Source organism: Lutra lutra, chromosome 9 (genome assembly GCF_902655055.1).
Source record: "Lutra lutra chromosome 9, mLutLut1.2, whole genome shotgun sequence".
Lineage (NCBI taxonomy): Eukaryota > Metazoa > Chordata > Mammalia > Carnivora > Mustelidae > Lutra > Lutra lutra.
Genome location: NC_062286.1, coordinates 113,044,459 through 113,066,605, shown reverse-complemented (window position 1 = coordinate 113,066,605; position 22,147 = coordinate 113,044,459). Strand labels below are relative to the sequence as shown.

The window sequence follows — 22,147 nt, the reverse complement described above, 5'->3', positions numbered from 1 at the left end:
GCAGGGAGCCTGCTTCTCTCTCTTTCTCTGCCTGCCTCTCTGCCTACTTGTGATCTCTGTTTGCCAAATAAATAAATAAAATCTTTTTAAAAAAGGTAAATTAATATAGAGATCAGTTTTTAGAAATTAGAAAAAGAAAAAAAGTTAAAGCAAAAGAAAATAGGAAGAGAAAATTAAAAGTTGATTAATAAAGAAAGGAGATGCCGTAAGGTATTATAAAAATGATCAAGAATACTTACCCACCTCTATATAAGTACATTTGAATTTCACAGAAAAGTTGATTTTCTGGCAAAAAGAAATTGGAAGGGGAGGTGAACAATGAGAGACTATGGACTCTGAAAAACAATCTGAAGGGTTTGAAGAGGTGGGGCGGTGGGAGGTTGGGGGAACCAGGTCGTGGGTATTAGAGAGGGCACGGATTGCATGGAGCACTGGGTGTGGTACAAAAACAATGAATACTGTTATGCTGAAAATAAATTTAAAAAAGTGATTAAAAAAAAAATTTCCTGAAGTGGAGATATGAATAGACTATAATAAGAGAGAGTTGTGTTCAAACATCAGCCACTGAAAAAGAACCAGATGGGGTCACAGCCACATTCTATTTACCTCTAAAGAAGGAATGATTTTAGTGCTATTTAAATTTTTTCAGGCAATGGATAAATAATTTAAACCTTCATAATGTATTAAACGAAGCCACACTAATTTGAAGACTAAATTCCGATATGGCACAACAAAAACAGAAAACTTACGGTCAGTTGCCCTCATGGATACGGCTGTCCAAATTTTGACCAATTGTTAGTAAATAGAACCCAGCCACGTACCAAGAGTGGGGACACTGTGGCTGTGTGTGCCGTATTCCACGAATGCAAATCTGGCTTACAATCAGGAGCTCTGGCAAGGTAATTCATTATAGTAAATTAAAAGACAAAACCATCTAATAAAATAATTCAATGTTGAAAAGTCATCTGATAAAAATCAGCAGGCACTCTTATTTAAAATGCTAAATAAAACTGAAAACAGCTTAAATATATAATAAACTCTATTTACTAAGATCCAGTAGCAAAAATTCTAAAGGGAAAAACACTCAATTCGTGCCCTCCCACGTGTTGTCCTTGTTGAAATGCACAGGACGCCTGACATCATCATTATTTGTCAACCTTGTCTTGGAGCTCTAGTAATTGCAATACAATCAGGGAAAAAAAAGAAAAGAATCAGAACATTGGACAAGAAAAGCTGACACGATCTTGTTTTTGCCAACAATACAACTCTTTGAATTCAAAATCGGCCTAATAAAAGAAAACTAAAAGGATTAATAAAAGAAGTTAGGAAGCTGGTTGATACGAGATAAGTATATAAAAAGTAATATCTGGTTTGTACAATACATGTAGAGAAGTAGATACTGGAAAAATATTCCATACACAATAGCAATGAAATTGTTAATTTCTTATGAATAAATCTAATGAGAGCCATAAGACATAACTGAAAAACTGTAAAATCTTTTTGAAGGCCTTAAAAGCAAGATTCTAAACAAATGAAAGGATGTATCACATTCTTTATTGGGGATTAGTATATAATGTAATTCTAGTTAGAATCTCAAGGCTTAGGGATTTGGATGAGTTCATCAAGACGGTGTTGATAAACAAGAAATGCCTGAGCCACTCCCCAAACACAGCCTCTGGTTCACTCCAACAAGGCAAAAATCTTCAGCTCTACGGAGACTGACTGGAGCTCTGAGTCCCTGACTGCTGTGTTTCAGAAGTATGCTGGGAAGGATGGTAACAACAGCAGACTCTCCAAGAGTTCTTAAGCTTCATGAATATGAAACTGGCTGCCTTCACAGAGAGCCAGAAGGACCCTGGTACAAAAATGGAACCTCAACTGTGAAGGGAAGCCAGATCTCCAAGAAGTTCTCAGTCTTCTTGGCCACGTAGCTGTGGCTACCCATTTCCATAAACTAATCCGAGAAGCCCTTGGGCTTGGCCTCCAAACCCATCCTCTTTCCAGCTTCCCAACTGACAGGGCACAGTTCAGGCATACCCTGAGCCCAGGGTAACCACCGCCCCATCCAGGCCACCCCTGGTGGTAGTAATGAGCAATGTATTTTTAAAAAATAATATAAAAGCCTGGGGAAAAAAAATAACAAATATAAGGAAAAGAACAGTAAGCCTGGATTTGCCTTCTTATTGGAACAGGGACAGATAGATTAGTAGAACAGCCAATCATAAAAATAACCTCCAGAAGTGTTAAAACATGTAAACATAAAGCATTAAAAATAAAAGTTAAGAATGAAATCTTGGACTACACATGGAATCTAGGGGTGGGGAGATTGTCTTAAAGCAGGAGACACACTTGCTCTGCAGGCATGGACATAGTTAACCATATAACTGCTAATAAAGTCTTTATGTATTATGGATATTTAACTCTACCTGTATTGTGAAATTTTTGCCCAAAATTTATTTTTCCATTAACATTGTTTCTGATATTTCTTGCCAGGAAATAATACTAAAACAAATACATTTGGGGAAAAAAATTGCAACATAGACAAGGACTTAAATATCCATAACACACAAAAAATTCTCAAAAAATAAAAGATAAACCTAGTGGCGGTTGGGTGGCCCAGTGGGTTAAGCCTCTGCCTTTGGCTCAGGTCATGATCTCAGGGTCCTGGGATCAAGTCCCGCATAGGGCTCTCCGCTCAGCAGGAAGCCTGCTTCCCCCACCTCTGTCTGCCTCTCCGTCTACTAGTGATCTCTCTGTCAAAAAAAAAAAACTTAAAAAAAAAAAAGATAAACCTAAAAAAGAAAATGAAAAATGAGGAAAGAATAGGAATAGACCATTCATAGAAGGGAAAATTGAAGGGACTGAGAAATTAAAAAAAAAAAAACAACAAAACTGCTCAAACGCACTAGTGGTCAAGGTAAAGTAAGTTGAAGTCCAACGAGATACCATGTTATAGTCGTTAGACTGACATTAAGAGAAAGGTAGCATCATTGCCAGCAGAGCTGCAAGAGAGGACAGAAATGAGGTATTGTCCTGCCTTGCTGATGGAAAGAGAATTATTTCTGTTTTTAGAAAGCAATCTGGTAAGATCCCTTAACATTTAAAATACATATACTCTCTAGCCTACCCATCCCGGTTGTGGGAATGTATTTTAGCATTTTTGTTAAGATGTGTGTACAAAAATGTTTACTGTAACTATGTAGGATGGCTAAAAATGGAGAACATCAACATCAACTCTGAATAAACTACTGGGAGTCCTCAGCAAAGAATATTAGGAAATCTTTATAAAAAAATGAGTCCAGGTGATGGCTACTGACTCGTAGAGATCTCATAAGATACTGTTGAGAGAACACTGCAAAGTACAGGACAGTGTGTATAAGAGGATCTTTTTTTTTTTGTAGAACAAACCCTGAGAAAAGATGAATGAATGAATACATGGTGTGGTGTCGATGCCCATGTGTGCGCACAGTGAGGTGGGTAGTTTACGTGGTCACATGAACACGGAGAAATGTAGGAGTGCTACAAAGCAGGTTGCCAACATGGGTTACTAGAGCGATGCAGAAGGGTGGGCAGAGGGAGAGGGAGATGGAGGAAGAGAAGTGAGCAGACAGAAATGATGGAAAGAAGTCTGCACAAAAAAAGAAATCGTGGTGTATAAGATCATTTTTATGTTAAATTGTATCTCAGCGCAGAAAGTATCAGGAAAAAGATAGATCTACGTCTTTCCAGTTGTAAGAATGTCCATGCTATACTGTGAAATGAAAAAAAAAAACGGGTTTCAGAATGTAGTACACCACCATTCTATTTCAAAAAAAAAACCAAACCAACAAATCACAAGCACAATGTTTGTAGATGTTGATTTATGATTATATGCATTTGTCGAACAAAGAGAACGTTGTGAGAGGATACACCAGATGGGTAACGATGGTTATGCGTGGTGGGGTGGGACTAGGATGGAGCGGGGGAGGGGGAGTTTCACTGTTCACATCTTTATATTGACTGAACTGTCACGACAAGCACATATTATTTTGATAGTTTCAAAACATCCAGAGAGAAAAAAACTCTAAAGTAATGACAGGTTTCCTTCTCTTTCCATCTCCATTTGCCCCTTGAACATCTGGCTCTGGATGGAGCACAGCTTCCCAGCAACCATCTCACTCTACCTCAAGTGTGTGTAGACTTTTGAGTCCCATTTGTAGAGGGACTTGATGTTACCTTCCACAAAAATCCCGGGTGGTGGTCAAATTCAGAGAATGTGTCTGGGTATCTATGAGGCTTTTTGAAAATTCTGGGTCACTTAAGGACTTGGGTAGTCTAGAGAACACAGAGGAACAACGGATGGGACCCACAACTGTACACATTGACATACCCAAGTCTCAGCGCTGGCCTGGGCAATTCTTCCAATAAAAATACATGTGCCATGATTGTGGCTCTATAAAAATATGTGTGTGTGCCTACAAGGCCTGGAGAGTTGAGGAGGAATGGAACCTAGCCTGTTGAGGCTTTCTATCTTAACCCCGATAATCCCAATACTCTGGATGAGTATTACTTCTGTTTTATAGAGAAGTTAAAAAGCATGCTCAAGGCTATATAAGCTGGTCACTTGTAGGTGGAAATGTATGAATTGCTAATCCAATTTTAGATTGGTTTTTAACCTCCAATAGGGCACAGTTTTGGTAGCTACAACAGATACACAAATAATAATGGTTTAAGCCAGTGTGTTTCTCTCTCACATCAAAGTTTGGGCTGCTGTCATGATGAGTTCAGGCTCCTTCTTCCATATCTTCGTGCCCTGCCACGTGTTGTCCTTGTTGAAATGGACCATATTGGCTGGCCACTACCTCTGCCTTCCAGCAGGGAGAATTGCGGGTTGTAAGGGAAAGCAAGGATGTGGGTAAACATCCATCCTTTAAGAACACAACCCGGAAGTTATACCTTCAGCCTTACTTACCCCTCACTCACAGGAGCCTAATCATATGGTCATAGGGATCTACAATGTAGCAAGGTTGGGAAGTGTGGTCTTGAGCCCTTTTGAAACTGCATGACCATGGGAGAATGGGGGAATAGACCCGGGGACACTTGGTAGTGTCTGCCACAGTGGAAAGAGGACTTCTGAGATCTGAGCATGGATCTGTATACCTGCAAAGCTCATTACCTGATCACTGAACCATAATAGAAATGACTAGGCTGCTACTCCATGTGAAATCTTTTTATTTCAAAAAACTCTTCTGTTGTGCCAGAGGCTCATTCCTAGAAGATCCCTCTGAGGGTGATTCTTCCTGCTTCAAATTCATTCTCATAATTTTCCTGAGACCACAGTGGATCACTCACTGCCCAAGAGGTAAAACAAAACAAATTGTACATGTGCTCATATGTGTATGCACACACACATAAATACATAAAACTTTGAGACTTTGAGTCTCCAAGGACAGTTGCTTCATAGTTGATATAAATTGGGAATTTGAGGCTCAGCATCTCAGTAGTGGTTGGAAGGCTGGGGCTGCAATGGAAGTTTTCCAGAGACCACATCAGCCCAGTTCAGACCAGGGCTGCCTTGGTGTGTTGTGGCCACAGGGCATGGTGCAAGAGTGGTCATTACAGACTTTTGGGCACAGCTCAGGGCAAATGCCAAAATTCCACCATCTAAGGGTCATTCAGCTTGAGCTTGTGTTTTCAAACATCACTCTGACCTCCCCAAGCAACCCCTCCTTCTGTCCCTAAGGATGGAACGTTCTGGAAGATTTCGTCCACCAAGCCATGTCATTTATAAGGCAAAATCTTCCTATACAGGACAAATGGCAGCCAACACATTGAGTGGTAGCTTTAGCCGTTTCATATTTCAACTGAGGAGTATTTGGCTACAACTTATTTTAATGTGAAGTACAATTTGAGGAAGTGCAATGTTTTATATTTATATTAGAAGAGTACAGGACTTCCTTATTTTTTAAACTATGATATTACTGAGTATTCATAATACAATTTTTATCTTCTTTGAAAAAAGACTTATGAATAATTTGTATTTAAAATAGTTTAAAAGTACAAAAAAATTCAGACAGAACAAATGGAATAAATATAACGATAACCCTACTTCCCAAAGATAATAATCAAAGATCTTGAGGTACATTTTCATTACTTCCCTTTAAGCACATGTTCACGTAAATATGAAGAGATTTGTGATAAAATTGAAATGTTAGAAGAACACCTATGAGTTATTGCTAAGTAAACCAGAGTCTGGCAAATAGATGCAGATGGAACCAAACCGAAGAAAGTCCAAGGAGAGGCCCACTCAAAGGGTCTAAAGGATTTTAATTTCAACTCAGAAGCTTTGGGGGGGGGGGGAAGTAATCAACCAAATTCACCATAAATCCTACTGTTGAGTAAGCACAGACCTCCTTCTTGAGCATAAGCAGTCAGAAAAAAAAAAATCACCAGATAACATGAAAAGATTCCAGTCCCAAAGAAGGGTACATTCAGAGTAACTGAAAGAAACACTTCCCAATGAAACATAAGAAATGGGAGAAAACTTTTTTTTTAAATTGTTTTATTTATTTATTTGAGAGAGAGAGATCACAAGTAGGCAGAGAGGCAGGCAGAGAGAGAGGAGGAAGCAGGTTCCCCACGGAGCAGAGAGCCCAATGTGGGGCTCGATCCCCGGACCCTGGGATCATGACCCAAGCCGAAGGCAGAGGGTTTAACCCACTGAGCCACCCAGGCGCCCCAGAAATGGGAGAAAACTTTTAAGCAAAGTCCCAAGATATATTTTCAGTGGGACTTGTGAGGTTACACCATCTATGAAAACATCTCATCATGGAAGAGTGTTTAATCTGCAATGCAATTACAGAGCCAAATAAAAAAAGGCAATGTCCCCAGAAAAACTTTGGTATGGGAACTGAGTATCACTGGCTGTAAACATCACAAGAGGAGAGACTATGTGCTGCCTCACAAAAGGACCCACAGCCACTTACAAAGTAGTTCTCCCCCTCCCCGTGGGACCAACACCAGGTTCAGGGCAAAGAACATGTTTAAGGGGCTGCACTCAGCACTTCTGTAGGAAATTGCAGGACCAATAATTTGCTCAACAAATAAACTGCAATGAAGAAAGAGACTTATCAACCAATACCAATGACAAAATCTGAACATTTCAAACATTCATGAGACAACTGCAAATTTGAACACTGCGTAACTATTAGACCATATTAAATACTATTAATTTTAAGACCGAGTAGCTTTTATAAAAAAAAAAAAAACCTTTTAGTGGTAACCAGTGAAATATTTATAGATGAAGTAAGATGTCTGGGATTTGATCAGAACAATGGAAGAGGGAAAGTTGAGGGGTGTAGATGAAATGAGGTTGGCCAGGAGTCGATATCTGTTAAGTTGGGCTGTGGGCACGTGGGGAGTGGTCATGCTCTTCTACTTTTGTATACATTTGGAAAATGACCAAAATAAATTGTTTAAAAGTTGCACTAGACGACACAAGTAAGAGGTTGAGTATTCTAGAAAAGCCAGCCAGTAACCTAGAACGTTGCTCAAGAACTTCTCCCAGAACTTAGAGGAAATGGAAAAAAGAGCACGAGTGAAACTACACAAAACCCATAGGAGAGACCCAGGAGATGAAAGGCAGACATAAAATCAGAGTTCTAGAAGGAGGCATGTACAGAACCACCAGAGGATGCCCAATACACTTCATTAAAGAACATTTCCATTATCGGTTTCTCCTTCAGTCACAGAGTTATTTAGCAATATTTTATACATCCAAATATGCAAACTTGTAAATTCAAGTTTTTATTATTAACTTCCAACTTAATTGCGCATAGGGAACATGTTCTGCATAATACCTATTCTTGAAATTTTTTCAGGGCTTGTTTTAATGACTAGGACAAGTAGTTTCCAGAAACAAGCCTGAGTGCTTGTGAAGATCTATTCTCTAGTTCTTGGGTGTAGAGTTCTAACCATGCCCTTTGGTCACTTCTCTGCATTGCCTAGTTTTTGCTTGTCTGACATATCAAAAGGGAAGTGCTAGAATTTTCCACTGGTAGGTGGATTTGCCACTTTCTTCCTATAGTTCTATCCATTTATGGATGAATTTTGAGGTTGCGTTTAAAATTAAAGACTCTTTGTAAATTGAACCTATCATTACATCATGAACTTTCATGTCCTTAACAAAGCTTTGTCTCAGATTTTGTCTGAGAATAAAATAGATGGTTTGTATTTGTCCCATGTGATTTTTCCCCATCCTTTGTCGATTTTGCACTGCCTTATGGAAACCAGTTTCCTATAAATGGTGCTCTTAAACCTATCTGTGGTGAAAGATTTTTTGTTTTCCCCAAACCATTATAGTCTCAGACTTTTAAAAAAATGTTTTAAAAGATTAATAAAATTCTGGACTTAAAGACACGTAAAATACAGGCGAGATATTTTAGTATTGGATCCAACACACATAAAATAACTGTCGAATTGCTTGGAAACTTTTTCACATGAAGCTTCTAAGATCTTATCAACTCCTAAACAGATTTTCTCGCAGCTTTCAGAAACAGAGCCACGCTTTTGAATACCAATGTTTTAAACACACATCAGGATTTTGTTCTGTCCTAACATCTACCTTTTAACCGGCAAGTTTAGTTCATTTATCGTAATTGATGAATTTGACATGTTTCTCTCATCTCTGTAAGGTTCCTCTTTTCCCCCAACGCCAAGTTCATACGGCTTTGAATTACAATTTGAGACCAGGTGCTTTAGACTGTACCCCCTCACCCCCACCAATTCATGGTAAAACTGAATTCCCAAAGTGATAGTATTAGGAGCAGAGACTTTCGGGTGATCAGGTCATGAGGTGGGATGGGGAATCCCTCATGAGTGTGACTAGTGGCCTCATCCAAGAGGCCCCCGAGAGATCCTGTGCCTCTCCCACCCACCATGTGAAGACACAGAGAGGGGATGGCCGTCTGTGGACTGGGGGACCGGTCCTCACCAGATACTGCATCTATTGGGCCCTTGACTTCCAGCCTCCGAAACTGCAAGAAATGTTTGTTTGTAAGCCGCCCTGTCTATGGTTTTCTGTGATTGCAGCCAAAATGGGCCAAGAGAGCAGGTTAACCGAGGTCTATGCTGCTCACCTCGCCCTCTATCAAATCCTACAGTGCTTCCCGGCTTTGATTCCTCCTCACAGTCAACTACTTCATCCCAAGGATTTGAATGGGGACATTTGGGTGGCTAGACGTGAAATTCTCAGTTTGAAGTTTTTTTCTTTTCCTTCGGTCCTTAGAAATGTTAACTCCACACACAGGGCTGCTGCTGGAATACCTGACGTCCGTTGCTTCTGGTTCATGGTCTCCAGTTTTCAGAATGAGCTTCGTCTTTGTTAATGCTCGAGTTCACTAGCCAGCAGTGAAGATGGATGAACTACATTCTAGACAAATACCAACACGAAAGATTCTCACGATAGTGGGGGAAATGTGATAATACAACACTGTTACTCTTTTTATGTAACCTTAAAAAACACACAAAACAGACTCAATGGTAAACTGATCAGAGATGCGTCTATATGGGCAAGATTGTGAAGCAAGGAGACGATCAACCTGAAACCCAGACGGTGGTTCTCTCGTGGATGGGGTACAGCAGGAGAGAGGTACATGGGGTACGGCGCAGGAAGGGCTCTGAAGTACTGACCGTATGCTTTTGTCCCGCTGGAGGTGGGAACATGGGTATTCTATTAATACCTTATATTTTTCTGTGCAGGGGGGGGGGCATGTCCCTAGCATCAGGTAAATACCTTGTGACAGACTGGATGTCCAGGGGCGGCTTACAGGTCAGGGTACTGGTGACAGGGTGCAGCAGGGTCCACACCCTACGAGAGTAACTGCGGGGGCCACTCACGGCCCAAACTGCCAGAGATGAATCAGGGATGGGGATAGGAATGGGGGAACTCTAAGTTTGCTCTAAATTAAGAAATACATCGGGGTACATCTGCGCCCATCTTCATGTCCCCACCGGGAGGCCTGGCAGAACGAGTGGTCGTCAGCTGCTCTCAAGCTCAGCTCCAGGCCTTTAGGGCACCCACACCTCCGAGGCTCCTGCCCCAGCATCAATACTCAGTTTGGCCAAGGCCGCTCTGGGAGCCTTTGATTCCACCGTGTGCACAGACTGCTTCTCTGTCCAGCCTCCAGAGGTTGTGGCCTTAATAAGAGACTCAGAGTTTCACCCACCGTCCTGCAGGCTGCGTCTTGGAAGGGAAGCCTCACTCAGGCATCCCCACAAGGGAGCCCGCTGTGGTTCTCTGGTCGTGGGGACAGATGACATTTTGGCTCCTGCTTTCCTCCCTTTGAGTCTTCCAGGACCCTGACCATGGTAACATCGGAGACTTGCTGAAGCAAGTTTTTTATTAGTCGATTTCCCTCCCCTAGGTGATGACTTTTAATTAATGACACATTTTTTTTTAGATTTTTTTTTTTAAGATTTTATTTATTTATTTGACAGAGAGAGATCACAAGTAGACAGAGGGCAGGCAGAGAGAGAGAGAGAGAGAGAGGGAAGCAGGCTCCCTGCCGAGCAGAGAGCCCGATGTGGGACTCGATCCCAGGACCCTGAGATCATGACCTGAGACGAAGGCAGCGGCTTAACCCACTGAGCCACCCAGGTGCCCCTAATGACACATTTCTTAAAGATGAGCCAAAGAAGGAGGCACATAAACACAGAACTGCATCCAGGAGAGCTTTTATTCGTACGGAACAGTTTTAAAAATACAGAATAAAATAGCTTTATCTCTACTATTATTCACAACATCTGGTCCAAATAGTACATATTTTTAAAATACTTAAACGTTTAATGAAGCCATGTTAGAAAAACAATATGAAAATTCTTTTTAAAAATTCCATAAAAGAATTACACATCTCAAAAAACAACCCCACCCCCAAATACCCTCGGTATGCAAAATAAACATAAAAAACAAACAAAGAAAATCCCCGAAAGGTATATAGCCAAAGTCAGTCACAAAAACTCAAGGAAAATATAGGCATCCCCACTGCTTTAAGAACAGTCAAAAATTTATTAATGTGTCAAACAAAGGTGGTTACCAACGAACAGAAAAGGGTATTAACTCGAATTGTCAGTAGGACGGCCACCCTGGTGTGGGGGGCCCTACGCGCCAGGAAACAAACACAGGAAGTCGAGGGGCGCTGGATGGGACTTCTGCGGAGTGAGGACGAGGCACAGCCAAGAACCACCTCAAAGGACAGGAATGTGTGTGAGGCTGCCGCAAAGGAGTGCCCGGCGCTAATGTGCTTTCTGCGTCCACGGGGCTGGGGGGAGCCGAGTGCCGGCACCACGGGCAGTCTTCTCGCGCCGCCACTGCAGGTGAAGTGGCGAGGATCCAAATCCTAAGGGGACAGAGCACCACACGCACAGCGTGTGAAAGCCCCAGGCACATCTCTGAGGCCAAGGGTGGCGCCCGCAAAGAGACCCCCCAAAGTCTCAGGCCCACTCACATGGGCAGCACAGCTCCCCAGGGCCCAGGGGTGGGGTGCCCGTGCAATGCTGCCACCCAGCGCTGGCCAGGTCCCAGAATGAGGCCTCTGCCACAGCCACCTGCCACCTGCCACTCCTGCCCCATTGGTATTATGCAAGATGACCATTGCCAACTTCAAGTCTAAGTTGCCAGTACCGGTATTTCAGCAGGGCCGTGAACTAAGGAAGTAACAACTTAGCTCGTGGTGATAAAACAGACGCATGGGTAAATAAAGTATACACACATACTAGAGATTCATCAATGGAGAAATTCTATTATCACATGACATTGTCATGAAAATTATATCATTCCCTCCCTGGAAAACTGTGACTATTATCCTGGGTAGAAATGTTACTTTACTATATGGAAATACTGCAATATTCATGCATAAACCAAGGCGCCATCAGGAAAGTAAGTATTCTACAGTATAAAGCAAATCCTGCATGTGAATTTGTCACCATGAAAATGGGAAACCATCGGGCCTTGGGATGCTTCAGCTGGCCTGGTTAAGCCACTTTCCTCCTTCACCAATCACCAGAAACTCACTACAAGTTAACAGCTAAAACTGTCTTGAGAAAGACTCTGTATGAATGAATCTAAGTTTAATTACCTAGTGAGACAAAGACTGGAGCCATTTCCCATTATTCTGTCAACCATGTTAGATGTTTTATTAAAACCAGTGGTGGGATCTCCCTTGCCACCCACCGTGATATGACCGCATCAACCGTCCTTATAAACACTTTCTACTTCTCACATCAAGATCACCAAGGTGAATGTAAAGATGGTGGGTAGGTGGTCACTATGGAAACTGGAGTCTGAATGGCCTGCCTAAGGACATTTACATCCAAAACACTTTGAAACATTCCACTGGCCAAACAAAGCCTGGTGGGTATGCACCCCAGCAGTGCAGGCCAACAATGTAAGTGGTAAGTGTACAGGTACAGATGAGGCACGGCCACTGTGTTCCCACAAACTTCCCTTTCACGTGTGTGCTTAAGCCTCAGGAGCAGATGAATCCATTTTTCTCTTGATTACAGACTGGTTCTACAGCATATCTGCCAGCAGGAGGACCACTGTCAAAAATGGCATTCATCAGGAGACTCCAACCACTCAAGCAAAGGTGAGTTTCACAGGCCACGCAGAGGTACCAGACTCAATGGGACCTGTAGTCGGGCTGCCTTCTCTCCTCCCCACCTCCTGTCCCCCTTCCCCATGCCTTAGGGAATCCAAAGTTGGCCCCAATGGAGCAAGAAGGGGAAAACGCCTCATTTCTAACAGAGGGTCGAGGTCCAGGGCTTCCCTCCACAATTAAATGCTTGCAGAAGACATCCACCACCCAGACCAGCAGACCTACAACCTCCCCATAAAACCCAGTCCAAGGAGGGGTTTCAGAAGGGAGGGAGCGTCTGGATGTTTGAAGCACATATCCTGAGTGTCACTCACTGGGACGGACGATGCCAGGTTGAAAGTTAAGATTATCCAATGGTTCAGATGCTTTTATTTGTATATTTGGCCCTTCTGCTCCCTTAGTGAGCTAGGATCTCTGGCATGTTTAACAGTTTTCCCCACTTTTCAGGGCAGAGAAATTAGAGATGCTGAGCAAAAACACAAACAGAAGGAAACTAAGAGCGCCTTGGAGCAGGAGGGCTTCTGACATCAAGGGCTTACCAACCAAGTCACGGGGACGACCGTCACTAAACAGTGTGCTTCCAAAGTTAACTAGGCATCACGTACAATTTTTAAAAACAACATACAAAATTAAATGTAATTTAGAATCTGATTTTTTAAACTTAATCTGCAACCAGATCTTGGCAAAACAATGCAGGGCTCTGCACTGTTCTTGCTAGAATACACTTCGCAGCCCCAAACTTCCCAGGAGCCAGGGAGGCCGCAGTGACAATCACGCTGCCAAAGACGCCCCAGTGCGGCGGAGCGGAGCCAGCTGTGGGAGCAGCGAACGCGCCTGGGGACACGAGGCTGCGCGGAGCCATGCTCTGCTATCAGAGACAGGAACGCCTGCGGCCACCCAAGGCTCAGCCAAGTCAACGAACCATCTAGGAAGCACCACCTCACGTGGCGAGGTCACTACTTGGTGCTTCAGGGTTTTCCTTTGGCTGACAAGTTTCAAACTGAGTTTCACAGAAGTCACCTCTTTCGGAAAGGATGCAGTGTTACCAACGAGACCCGACAGAAGGGCCGTCTGCTTTTCTCACCACTGTTCCGCAACGGCTGAAGTAGGAAAGGTGCTTTTGGCCGGGGGTCTGCTCTACCCTCTGCAAAATCAAGGTCCAGTGGACACACACCATGGCAACCCACACAGAGTCTCCTTAAGCCTTAAGTGCCAGAAAAGACTCGAAACAGAACTGCAGTGATAAATTTACCAGGATGCCTGACCATTCAATATGGCGACTCTGCCGATTACCTGCCCCCGGCTTCCCTTCTTCACAAAACAAATTCACGCATAACTTAACCCATAAGGTTTCTGGGCTCTGGTCCAGTAGTCAGTTTTGATAAATAGATTAGGCATTACAGTATTTACACTTTCATGGTATCAAGCAACACAAAACACAACCACAATAATGGTTACTGGCCTTCAAAAGCCATGATGACAAGCTTCCCTGATGGTGTCCACAGCTTTACAAATGCTGGTTCTTTTCTTAATGGGAGGTGAGGGGTGGGGGACAAGTGACAGGGATGCAAGGTAAGAGGGTCACGTGGAAAACACTGATTTCAAAAACCTGCTATAGTCAATAACATTAAATAGGAATAAAATCTTGTAATTTATAGACACGCGCAACAGTAACTGACATCCACATGACAGCAGAGTCAAGACTCCCATGAACATCTGCTTAGTGCCATCGTGTGGCACTCTACACCCATCGCACCAGCCCGGAGTGATAAATGTCAGACAGAGTGTCTCCATTAGAGTGAAAAAGAAGCCCGTGTGAAATGTGCTGGCCCAGCCTGGGCCAGGATGGCACCAAGAAAGAGCAGTTGAGAATCAGATTCAACTTCAAGGTACTTCCCTTCCCTTCCAATCCCCCAAACAGATTTCAATTCTAAGAACATCTGTACAGACCTTACTCACACACAGACATGGGCCTGGGGTAACCATGTCACGGTTTTCAATCAGGCCAATAGCTTCCCTCTACAGGAGTATCAGGGAACACAGAATCACATTTGACCCATCAGTTGTGACAGTGTGAGGATACTGGTGCCCGTGACCAGAGGGGGTCTCTGTGGGTTGCAGGCCAAGGTCAAATTAAATAGGAGCAAGTCCAGGTGCTTCTGACAGAAAGCCCCTGGACCATGGAGGAGGGTTGTAGGAAAGCTAGCCCAGGGTGCTGGAAGGAGACCAAAACCAAGGAACCGTTGTGGATTTCAAACACCCACTCCCACAGGAGGATAGGAACTTCAAGTTCAATGGACACTCTTAAGGGCAAGGGGTAGGGCTTAAATAAGACAAGTGAGACACGATATTAGACACGATCACCACCCACAACAAAAAAGCTATCTGTAATCGTCTTAGCTCTGGGTGCAGAATGTAAATGCAGATATACAAACATAGGTTACTGCTTGTTACTCAGCAAGGAACTACAGATTCATGCCCCACTGCGGCCGGGCCACAGGTGACCTACAACTATACCGCGGCCTGCGAGTCCTCATCCGGACTCCGGCTGGTGGCGCTCTTCCCGAGGCCTTTCCACGTGTAGCCCGCAAAGGTTGGGCTGATGGGTAAGTAGCTGAAGCATCTGTATTTTTTAATAATGTTCATGCCAAATGGCAAATCGTAGGACTCCATGCCATCGAGCGACTTGCTCCCTTTGCCCACACCCTTCTTCCATTTCCTGATTCCTCTTTCCTCTGGAGTACCTGGAACACACACATACAGACACACACACAGAGCAATACAAAGGAATGTTTAGCTTGACAGTACCACCAGGAACTGAGCTTGCCCAGCGTGCTGTCCCGCATAGGGAGCTGCCGGGAGGACAGCAAGGAGCCCTTAAGGAAGAGCTGATGGCACTCAGCCATCCAGGTGCCTGAGCCAGAAATCTAAGAATCGCTAACCCATCCTAGTGCTTTTTGCTCCACATTCAAGCCATCTGATGGCTCCAGCCTCCTCCCTGTCCTTCCACATGACCCATTTCCTCCCCTGTCACTGTTGAGGTCCGGAGCACGCCTCATTACCGCTTTCCGGGGTCATCACAACAGTCCCCTTACTGCCTGCTCTTCCATCTCACCATCTCCTTCCTCCAATCTGTTCTCACAAAATCACAAAATGGGACCCATTTATAATGCCTTCAACAACTGGTCAGGGCAAACCACCTGCATCCAGGCATAATGAGTTCTATCCTGCTTTGCTCCATGTGTGTGTGCGCACGTGCGCGCGCGCGCTCGCGTGTGTGTGTGTGTGTGTGTGAGAGAGAGAGAGAGATGGGGTGGAGAGAGACAAGGAGAGAGATACACCTGCTCTGTATTCTCCACTTGTCATGCCCCTTTTGTGAGGATGAACTTCTACTGGCATGAACATTCGGGGACACTGTACCCCAACAGATGAGTGAGGGAGAATGATGTGGGCCCACTGGGCTCAGCAACTGCTGAGCCTTGGATTCGATTCATAAATCTTTCCAGTGCAGAGAGGCGCACTGGCACCTGCCCTTGGCTACACAGGACATACTTCTGTGCCCAAGCCTACATGACGAGTTTGAGTCCCCAGTGAGTAGAAGGAACATCATTATTCTCTTACATCTAAACTATGCCCTATGCCCTCCCGTCAGTGTTTCTGTGACAGGGCTCTCATTCCCACCCATCTGACTCCCAAGCCTGCCTCTCAGTTCGCTCTGAGAGTGTGTGTTACTGACATCTGTGAATCTAACGCAGTCCACGAATTCATGCACGTGACTCCCTCTGCCTGATGTGTTCATCCCCAGTTTCCCCAGCAACCTCTTCACAGAGGCTTTTTGGAGGTGTGCGGTCTTCAGGGGAAATACCTCAACAAAACCTTCTAGCTCAAGAATAAGCATCAGCCTTCCTTGAGGGAAGGTGAATCCACCCGCACGTCCACAGAAGCACTTTCCTGCCTCCTCTGGGAAGCTGGGAAGGCTGCGAGGCAGGACCCACATCACCTCCTCGTCCAGCACCCAGCACTGGGCATAGAACGCACACCGGAGGAACAAGGGTTACAGGTGTTGGGAAGAGAGTCACCGCCATTGGTCCCCTCAGTTACCGATCCTGACAACAGCCTGCGCCGACCATACTCACTATCTTGGGGTCTTAGTTGGCAGGGCCCTGCCTCAGGAAGGAGGAGGAACCCCCACAGGCTGTGAGCAGCTCAGAGGCGTGTCTGAGCATGCTGACGAAAGCCGCTGCGGGGACTGAGCCAGGCTGCACAGGGGGGGCAGACAGCCTGGAGAGATGAACACGGTGAGGGACTTCCTTGCTTTCTCCTAACTGAGCAAGGAGGAAAAAATCTGCCAGGTTTATCAGCAAAAAACGGACTCACAAAAGGAGGCTGGGAGTGTCATCTTAACCACTTAAAAGACCGTCTTAACCACCAATGGCTCCGAGCTGATTTGTTCTGCCTGCTTCCCTATTTACTTGGCAAAACGAGTGCTTCACGCGTGGTAAGCATGCGTGTATGTACCACATACCTGGGATGGTATTATCCAAAATAAAAGCCACGCAGCCTCCTACAAACATGGCAGTTGTGAGAAGAACATTCAACACCTGATCGATTCCTGTTATCCCTGGAAACAGAACACAGTGGTAGGGTCACGGCCATGGCAAGGAGCACTGGGGGTGGGGGTGAGGGGGCAGGGAAGCCACCAATCACCAGTCAATGCGATGCACGAAAGTACAAATTTCTGTTGGACATGAGTAGATAAATTTTTGCCAGTAACATTTTAAACTTTTATAAATAATTTCAACAATAATTAAGAGGTTACTCCTATAAGGAAAATTCCCCAACAGTGGTCCCCAGAAGAGAAATCTAAGAGTGAAGCTCACCCTAATCTGCTAACATCACACTGGGGTGTGGTGTTAGCAGATTAGGAAAAGAAAATTAATAAAAATATGACTGTTGTAAGGCTGAAAATATTACAAAGTGAGTAAGACAACAAAAATATCTGTGGTGTTTGCAAGCAGATAAAGGGTTTCAGAATCCTGGATCACTGATTTGTGCTTAGCTGCTTTTAAAGGAATTTATTTATTTATTTATTTGACACAGAGAGAGAGAGAGAGAGCGAGCGAGCAAGCGAGCGAGTGCGCACAAGTAGGCAGAGCGGCAGGCAGAGGGAGAGGGAGAAGCAGGCTCTCCACTGAGCAGACAGCCCGATGTGGGGCTCGATCCCATGGGATCATGACCTGAGCCGAAGGCAGCCGCCTAACCGACTGAGCCACCCAGGCGCCCCTGTGCTTAGCTGCTTTTAATTAGGAGCAACTTCATGTATATAAATGAACTCATATGAACGTGATATATTAAAATATAAAAAGCAGCAAGAATTGGGGGCGCCTGGGTGGCTCAGTGGGTTAAGCCACTGCCTTCGGCTCAGGTCATGATCCCGGGGTCCTGGGATCGAGCCCCACATCGGGCTCTCTGCTCAGCAGGGAGCCTGCTTCCTCCTCTCTCTCTGCCTGCCTCTATGCCTGCTTGTGATCTCTCTGTCAAAAAAAAAAAAAAGCAGCAAGAATCTCCTTGTTATTCGAAACTCTCACACTTTCTATATTAAAAACATATGATCCTTAGGAGTGCCTGGATGGCTCAGTGGGTTTTGGCTCAGGTCATGATCTCAGAGTCATGAGATCAAGCCCTGCATCAGGCTCCACGATAAGTATAGAGTCTGCTTGAGGTTCTCTCTCCCCCTCTGCCTTTGCCGTCCCCCACCTAAAAAAACAGTTTTCCTTTGTTCATTTTTCATGACATCAGGTTATTAAAATAAAAAGGCGTTAAAAAGGTTAATCTTGAATTCAAAAGTTACAATCCTGGTAGAAAGACATGTATTTGAAAGTCTATGAAGCTGAGTTTTAAGGAATACATTTTCATAAAGCATTAGTCTGAGAAATCAAAAGGTTTTACACACAGGCATTGTCCCAAAAGACAGGGTCCCAGTCAATAAAGAGACCTTAATGTACACGAGTCACGTGCAGCCGCCAACTCATGCTGGATGCGCAGGGGGCTTCCAGATCGGCGGTGGCAGAGTGAGGCTTGAATCAAACACATGGACAGATGTCAGAGGAGACAACTCCTGAGGTTCCAATGCCCTCTGGACAGGGGGTGGGGTGTCTGGGAACCGACAGCTGGGGTTCCAACTACTCCCAAGACTCAAGGCCAGTTTTCCTTACCTGTGACGAGAGGGTTCTGTCTGAGGTAACTTGGAAGGACGAGCCCGAAGAATATTGAAAATCCAAGCACAAAGAGGTTCCGGGAAGAATTTAAGTCGATGAACTGCAGGTTGGAGAGCCCAACAGCTGTGATCATTCCTGAAGAGAAACAGCAGATGGCAAGTTGCACAGAGCTCACCTACAGACGGGTGACAGGCCTTGCAGACTCCCCACATCATCCCTTCTCTGTCCCACCAGAAACCAGCTGGGACACAGAACAGTGAAAGGATGGGGTCAGAAAGTGACCACCTGGCTCTCTGATCCAAATGGCTTACGGCTGACACAGGGACACAAACATCACACGACACCTTCTTTAAACCAAGCAGAAAACTGAGGACATCGGTTGCCCCCTGAAAACCTCTATGCAAACATCTTGACTCAACTGGGAAACCCACCCGAAGATCTGGGCCCTGTTCACAACTGGATGGCACAGAGATCATGTCGAGTGCCGCGGTAAAAATGGTCAGTTTTAAATGGCCATTCAGGGGAGAAGTTAAATCAATTAGATACACCAATTAAAGATTAAGGTCATCTCGTTTTTCCTAGCACAAGTATTCTACATTTGGTTCTACCTTTAACATAAACTCAACTCAGAGATGGCTGAAGGTTTTCACGTTTTGAAGATGTATCCCCTTTGTATTTTTAAACAGAAATGTATTATTATCTCCCATCTCACGGAAGGGATTCGTTAGCAAATGTGAAGAGGAGGAGAGAGGTCAGGCTACCAAGGAAATGGGATCTTACCGAAGAGAGTACAGAAGAGGGCGCCGAGCACAGGATCGGGGAGGGAGGCGAAGAGGGCACTGAACTTGCCGATCATGCCCAGAGCCAGCATGAGGGCCGCGCCATACTGGATCACCCGGCGACTGCCGACCTGCGGGACACACCAGAAGCAGACGGCACTCAGTGCCAGTTCTGCGCCCATTCTCATCCAGTGCCCCCCGCCCTACCCCCACCCTGGAGCAAGTGTAACAAAACCCCACACATCCCCTAGATCCTGAAAACTTGTTGTTAAGACAAGTCTCATCAGATAGTGACGATTGACCTCAGGGAACCATTGCTATACAGACACCCCAAGTAAAGAGATTCCTCTCCTCTAGCTCATCCTGTCCCACGCCCCAGGAGGAGGGCAGCACCAGGGCTCAGCCTCTGCTTCCCTGCACTCTGGGTAATGTCATTTCGGCGTGGCTGTGCTCCAGCTCTCGGGTCCCAGGTTTCGAATGCCCTTACAGTCAGCAGCTAGGATGACCTAACATCAAACACAAAAACCCTGCTTCATCTTGCTTTTCTCTTCTGGGCTCTTGGAATCACCCTTTACCAAGTTAACCACCCCAAAGCAATTCACCTTCGTCTCCATCTTCCCCACACCCCGAATCAGACAATAGCCCTGGATAATTCTGGAATCCCCTCTCCTCAAGGAGCTTTGCTCGTGAGAGGTGGCACAGCCAAGAGGCAAAGGAGTGTGGATTCTCAGTGCCCCCTGCCTGGTGTGTACCCCACTCCGCTCTATCCACGTGACCAGGACAAGTCACTTGGCCTCTCTGGGTGGCGGGATCCTCACTTCTATAATGATAAACTACAAGGTTTGGCTTTAGGGGTTAAATGAGACAAGGTGGAAAACAGCGTGAACAGCACCTGGCAAGCATGAGGCCATAATGACAGCCTCCCAGCTAGGTTTGCTGACTCTGGCCTTTCCTTTGCCTCCCTGTCCTCTCCACTGTGGTAGAGTGACCTTTCAAACACAGCGATGTGGGATGTCAATGCTCCTCTGCCCCCCCCTTAAATCCTCTGGTGCTCGTGAAATAAAATCCCTTCACAGACATCCCTAGACCTGTCTACCCAGAACACACCCACATCCCCCCCTTTCTGGCTGGTTCTAGACACGTCCTTCAGAAAACTGCCCAAATGCTACCTCCTCTTTAAAAAAAAAGTCTTCCTTGATTCCAAGGCTCTGCCTTCCCACACTGGACCTCTGCAGAACCATTCTATTTTCCACACGGTCTCATCTTTATCTGCTCAATCTGCTCTCTGCCTTCTGGAAACTTCTACCTACTCTGCTGTCCCCTAGGCAGTGGGATGTGGAGTGGGCAATAGGCTCAAGAATCCTGTACTGTTGACCCCTACTGTGTGCTGTCTCTTCCAGGAAAACACCCCGAGCACATAAACTGAGTAAAAGAGGTTCCAGAAGGGACTGGGGAGTGTCTGTAGGGCTTTAAGTATGACTTACAGTGAGAAGATGGCTACTTAAATTTAATTGAAATGAAATGAAATGAAATGTCATCTCTAGTCCCTCAGTTGCACCAGCCACTATATCAGGTGCTCATCAGGAACACATTGTGTGGTCCCCACACAGAACAGCAGCGCAGGCGAATGTCCACTGTGCCCACCACCACACCATGCTTTCACTGGCTCGCATTGGTCTAGAGCTTCCAGCAGCATCTCAGAGGACCCAAACATCAGTTGGTTAAGAATCAGAGAAGAATCTTACTGAGCTGACGGAGGGATGGCTGTTCCGCCCAGCTGACCCTGGAGGCCAGGCTCAGCTTTTACAATCTACCGTTCCCCACCTCTCCCACTGAAACTTCGAGCGCAGGGAAGCAGCAAGAAAGGGTATGCAAACTAGAGAATCGAGCAAAAATGACTTCTGCTGGGTGGCGTTACATGGTAAGGAAGCCTGCCGCTTTCAGCAAACGTATTTGGGAACCTACTCTGTGACCAGCACTTGTTAGACTGGAGTGGGAGGGGAATATGGAGAGGAGTAAGCCACAGACTCACGATCACATCACAGATCACATCACAGCACTGCCGCAGTTGTTATGGGCTGTGGGAAGCCAGGTGAGAGGAGGAGCTGGGAGGAGCTGCGGAGGGCTCCACAGAGACAGTCTCAGGGGATGAGGAAAAGCTCCCCAGAGGAAGAGGATCCAGGCACGGGGAACCACCTGTGCGAAGCCCACCCCCCTAGCCGATCAGAGGTGCCAGGGGGAGGCTGAGGCTGGCCCTAGGGACCCTTGAAACCATAAACCTTTATGAAGACTAACCGTTAGAAAAGGCTGATCTGCCTTGAAGGCTCAAAATAAACAAGCAGCAACTAAGCCATTCTTCAGCTCAATGACTGAACCAAGTGCCGAGTGCCTATTACACACTTCTGTGAGTGACGTGGGGAGCACAGGCCTAATCCCTGTCCCCTCAGTGCTGACGTAGAACCTTTGCCTCACCCCTCCTGCTGCCCACTCTCTGGACTCCCTTCCCTGCCTCCATTCT

The 22,147-nt window shown here is 45.3% G+C and overlaps 1 protein-coding gene across 6 annotated transcripts in view; it reads right to left on the bottom strand.

The window, feature by feature from the left end:
* Nucleotides 1-13,245: 13,245 nt before the first annotated feature.
* Nucleotides 13,246-22,147, bottom strand: part of SLC23A2 (solute carrier family 23 member 2) — a 130,376-nt gene continuing 121,474 nt past the window's right edge. For all 6 annotated transcript variants that reach the window (XM_047744694.1, XM_047744692.1, XM_047744691.1 and 3 more), the window contains 4 exons: nt 19,631-19,760; nt 18,848-18,985; nt 17,158-17,253; nt 13,246-15,376 (listed from right to left, as the gene is read on the bottom strand). In XM_047744694.1, coding sequence (XP_047600650.1) covers nt 15,144-15,376; nt 17,158-17,253; nt 18,848-18,985; nt 19,631-19,760 — 597 coding nt within the window. In that variant the 3' untranslated portion in view covers nt 13,246-15,143. The remainder of the gene's footprint in view (nt 15,377-17,157; nt 17,254-18,847; nt 18,986-19,630; nt 19,761-22,147) is intronic.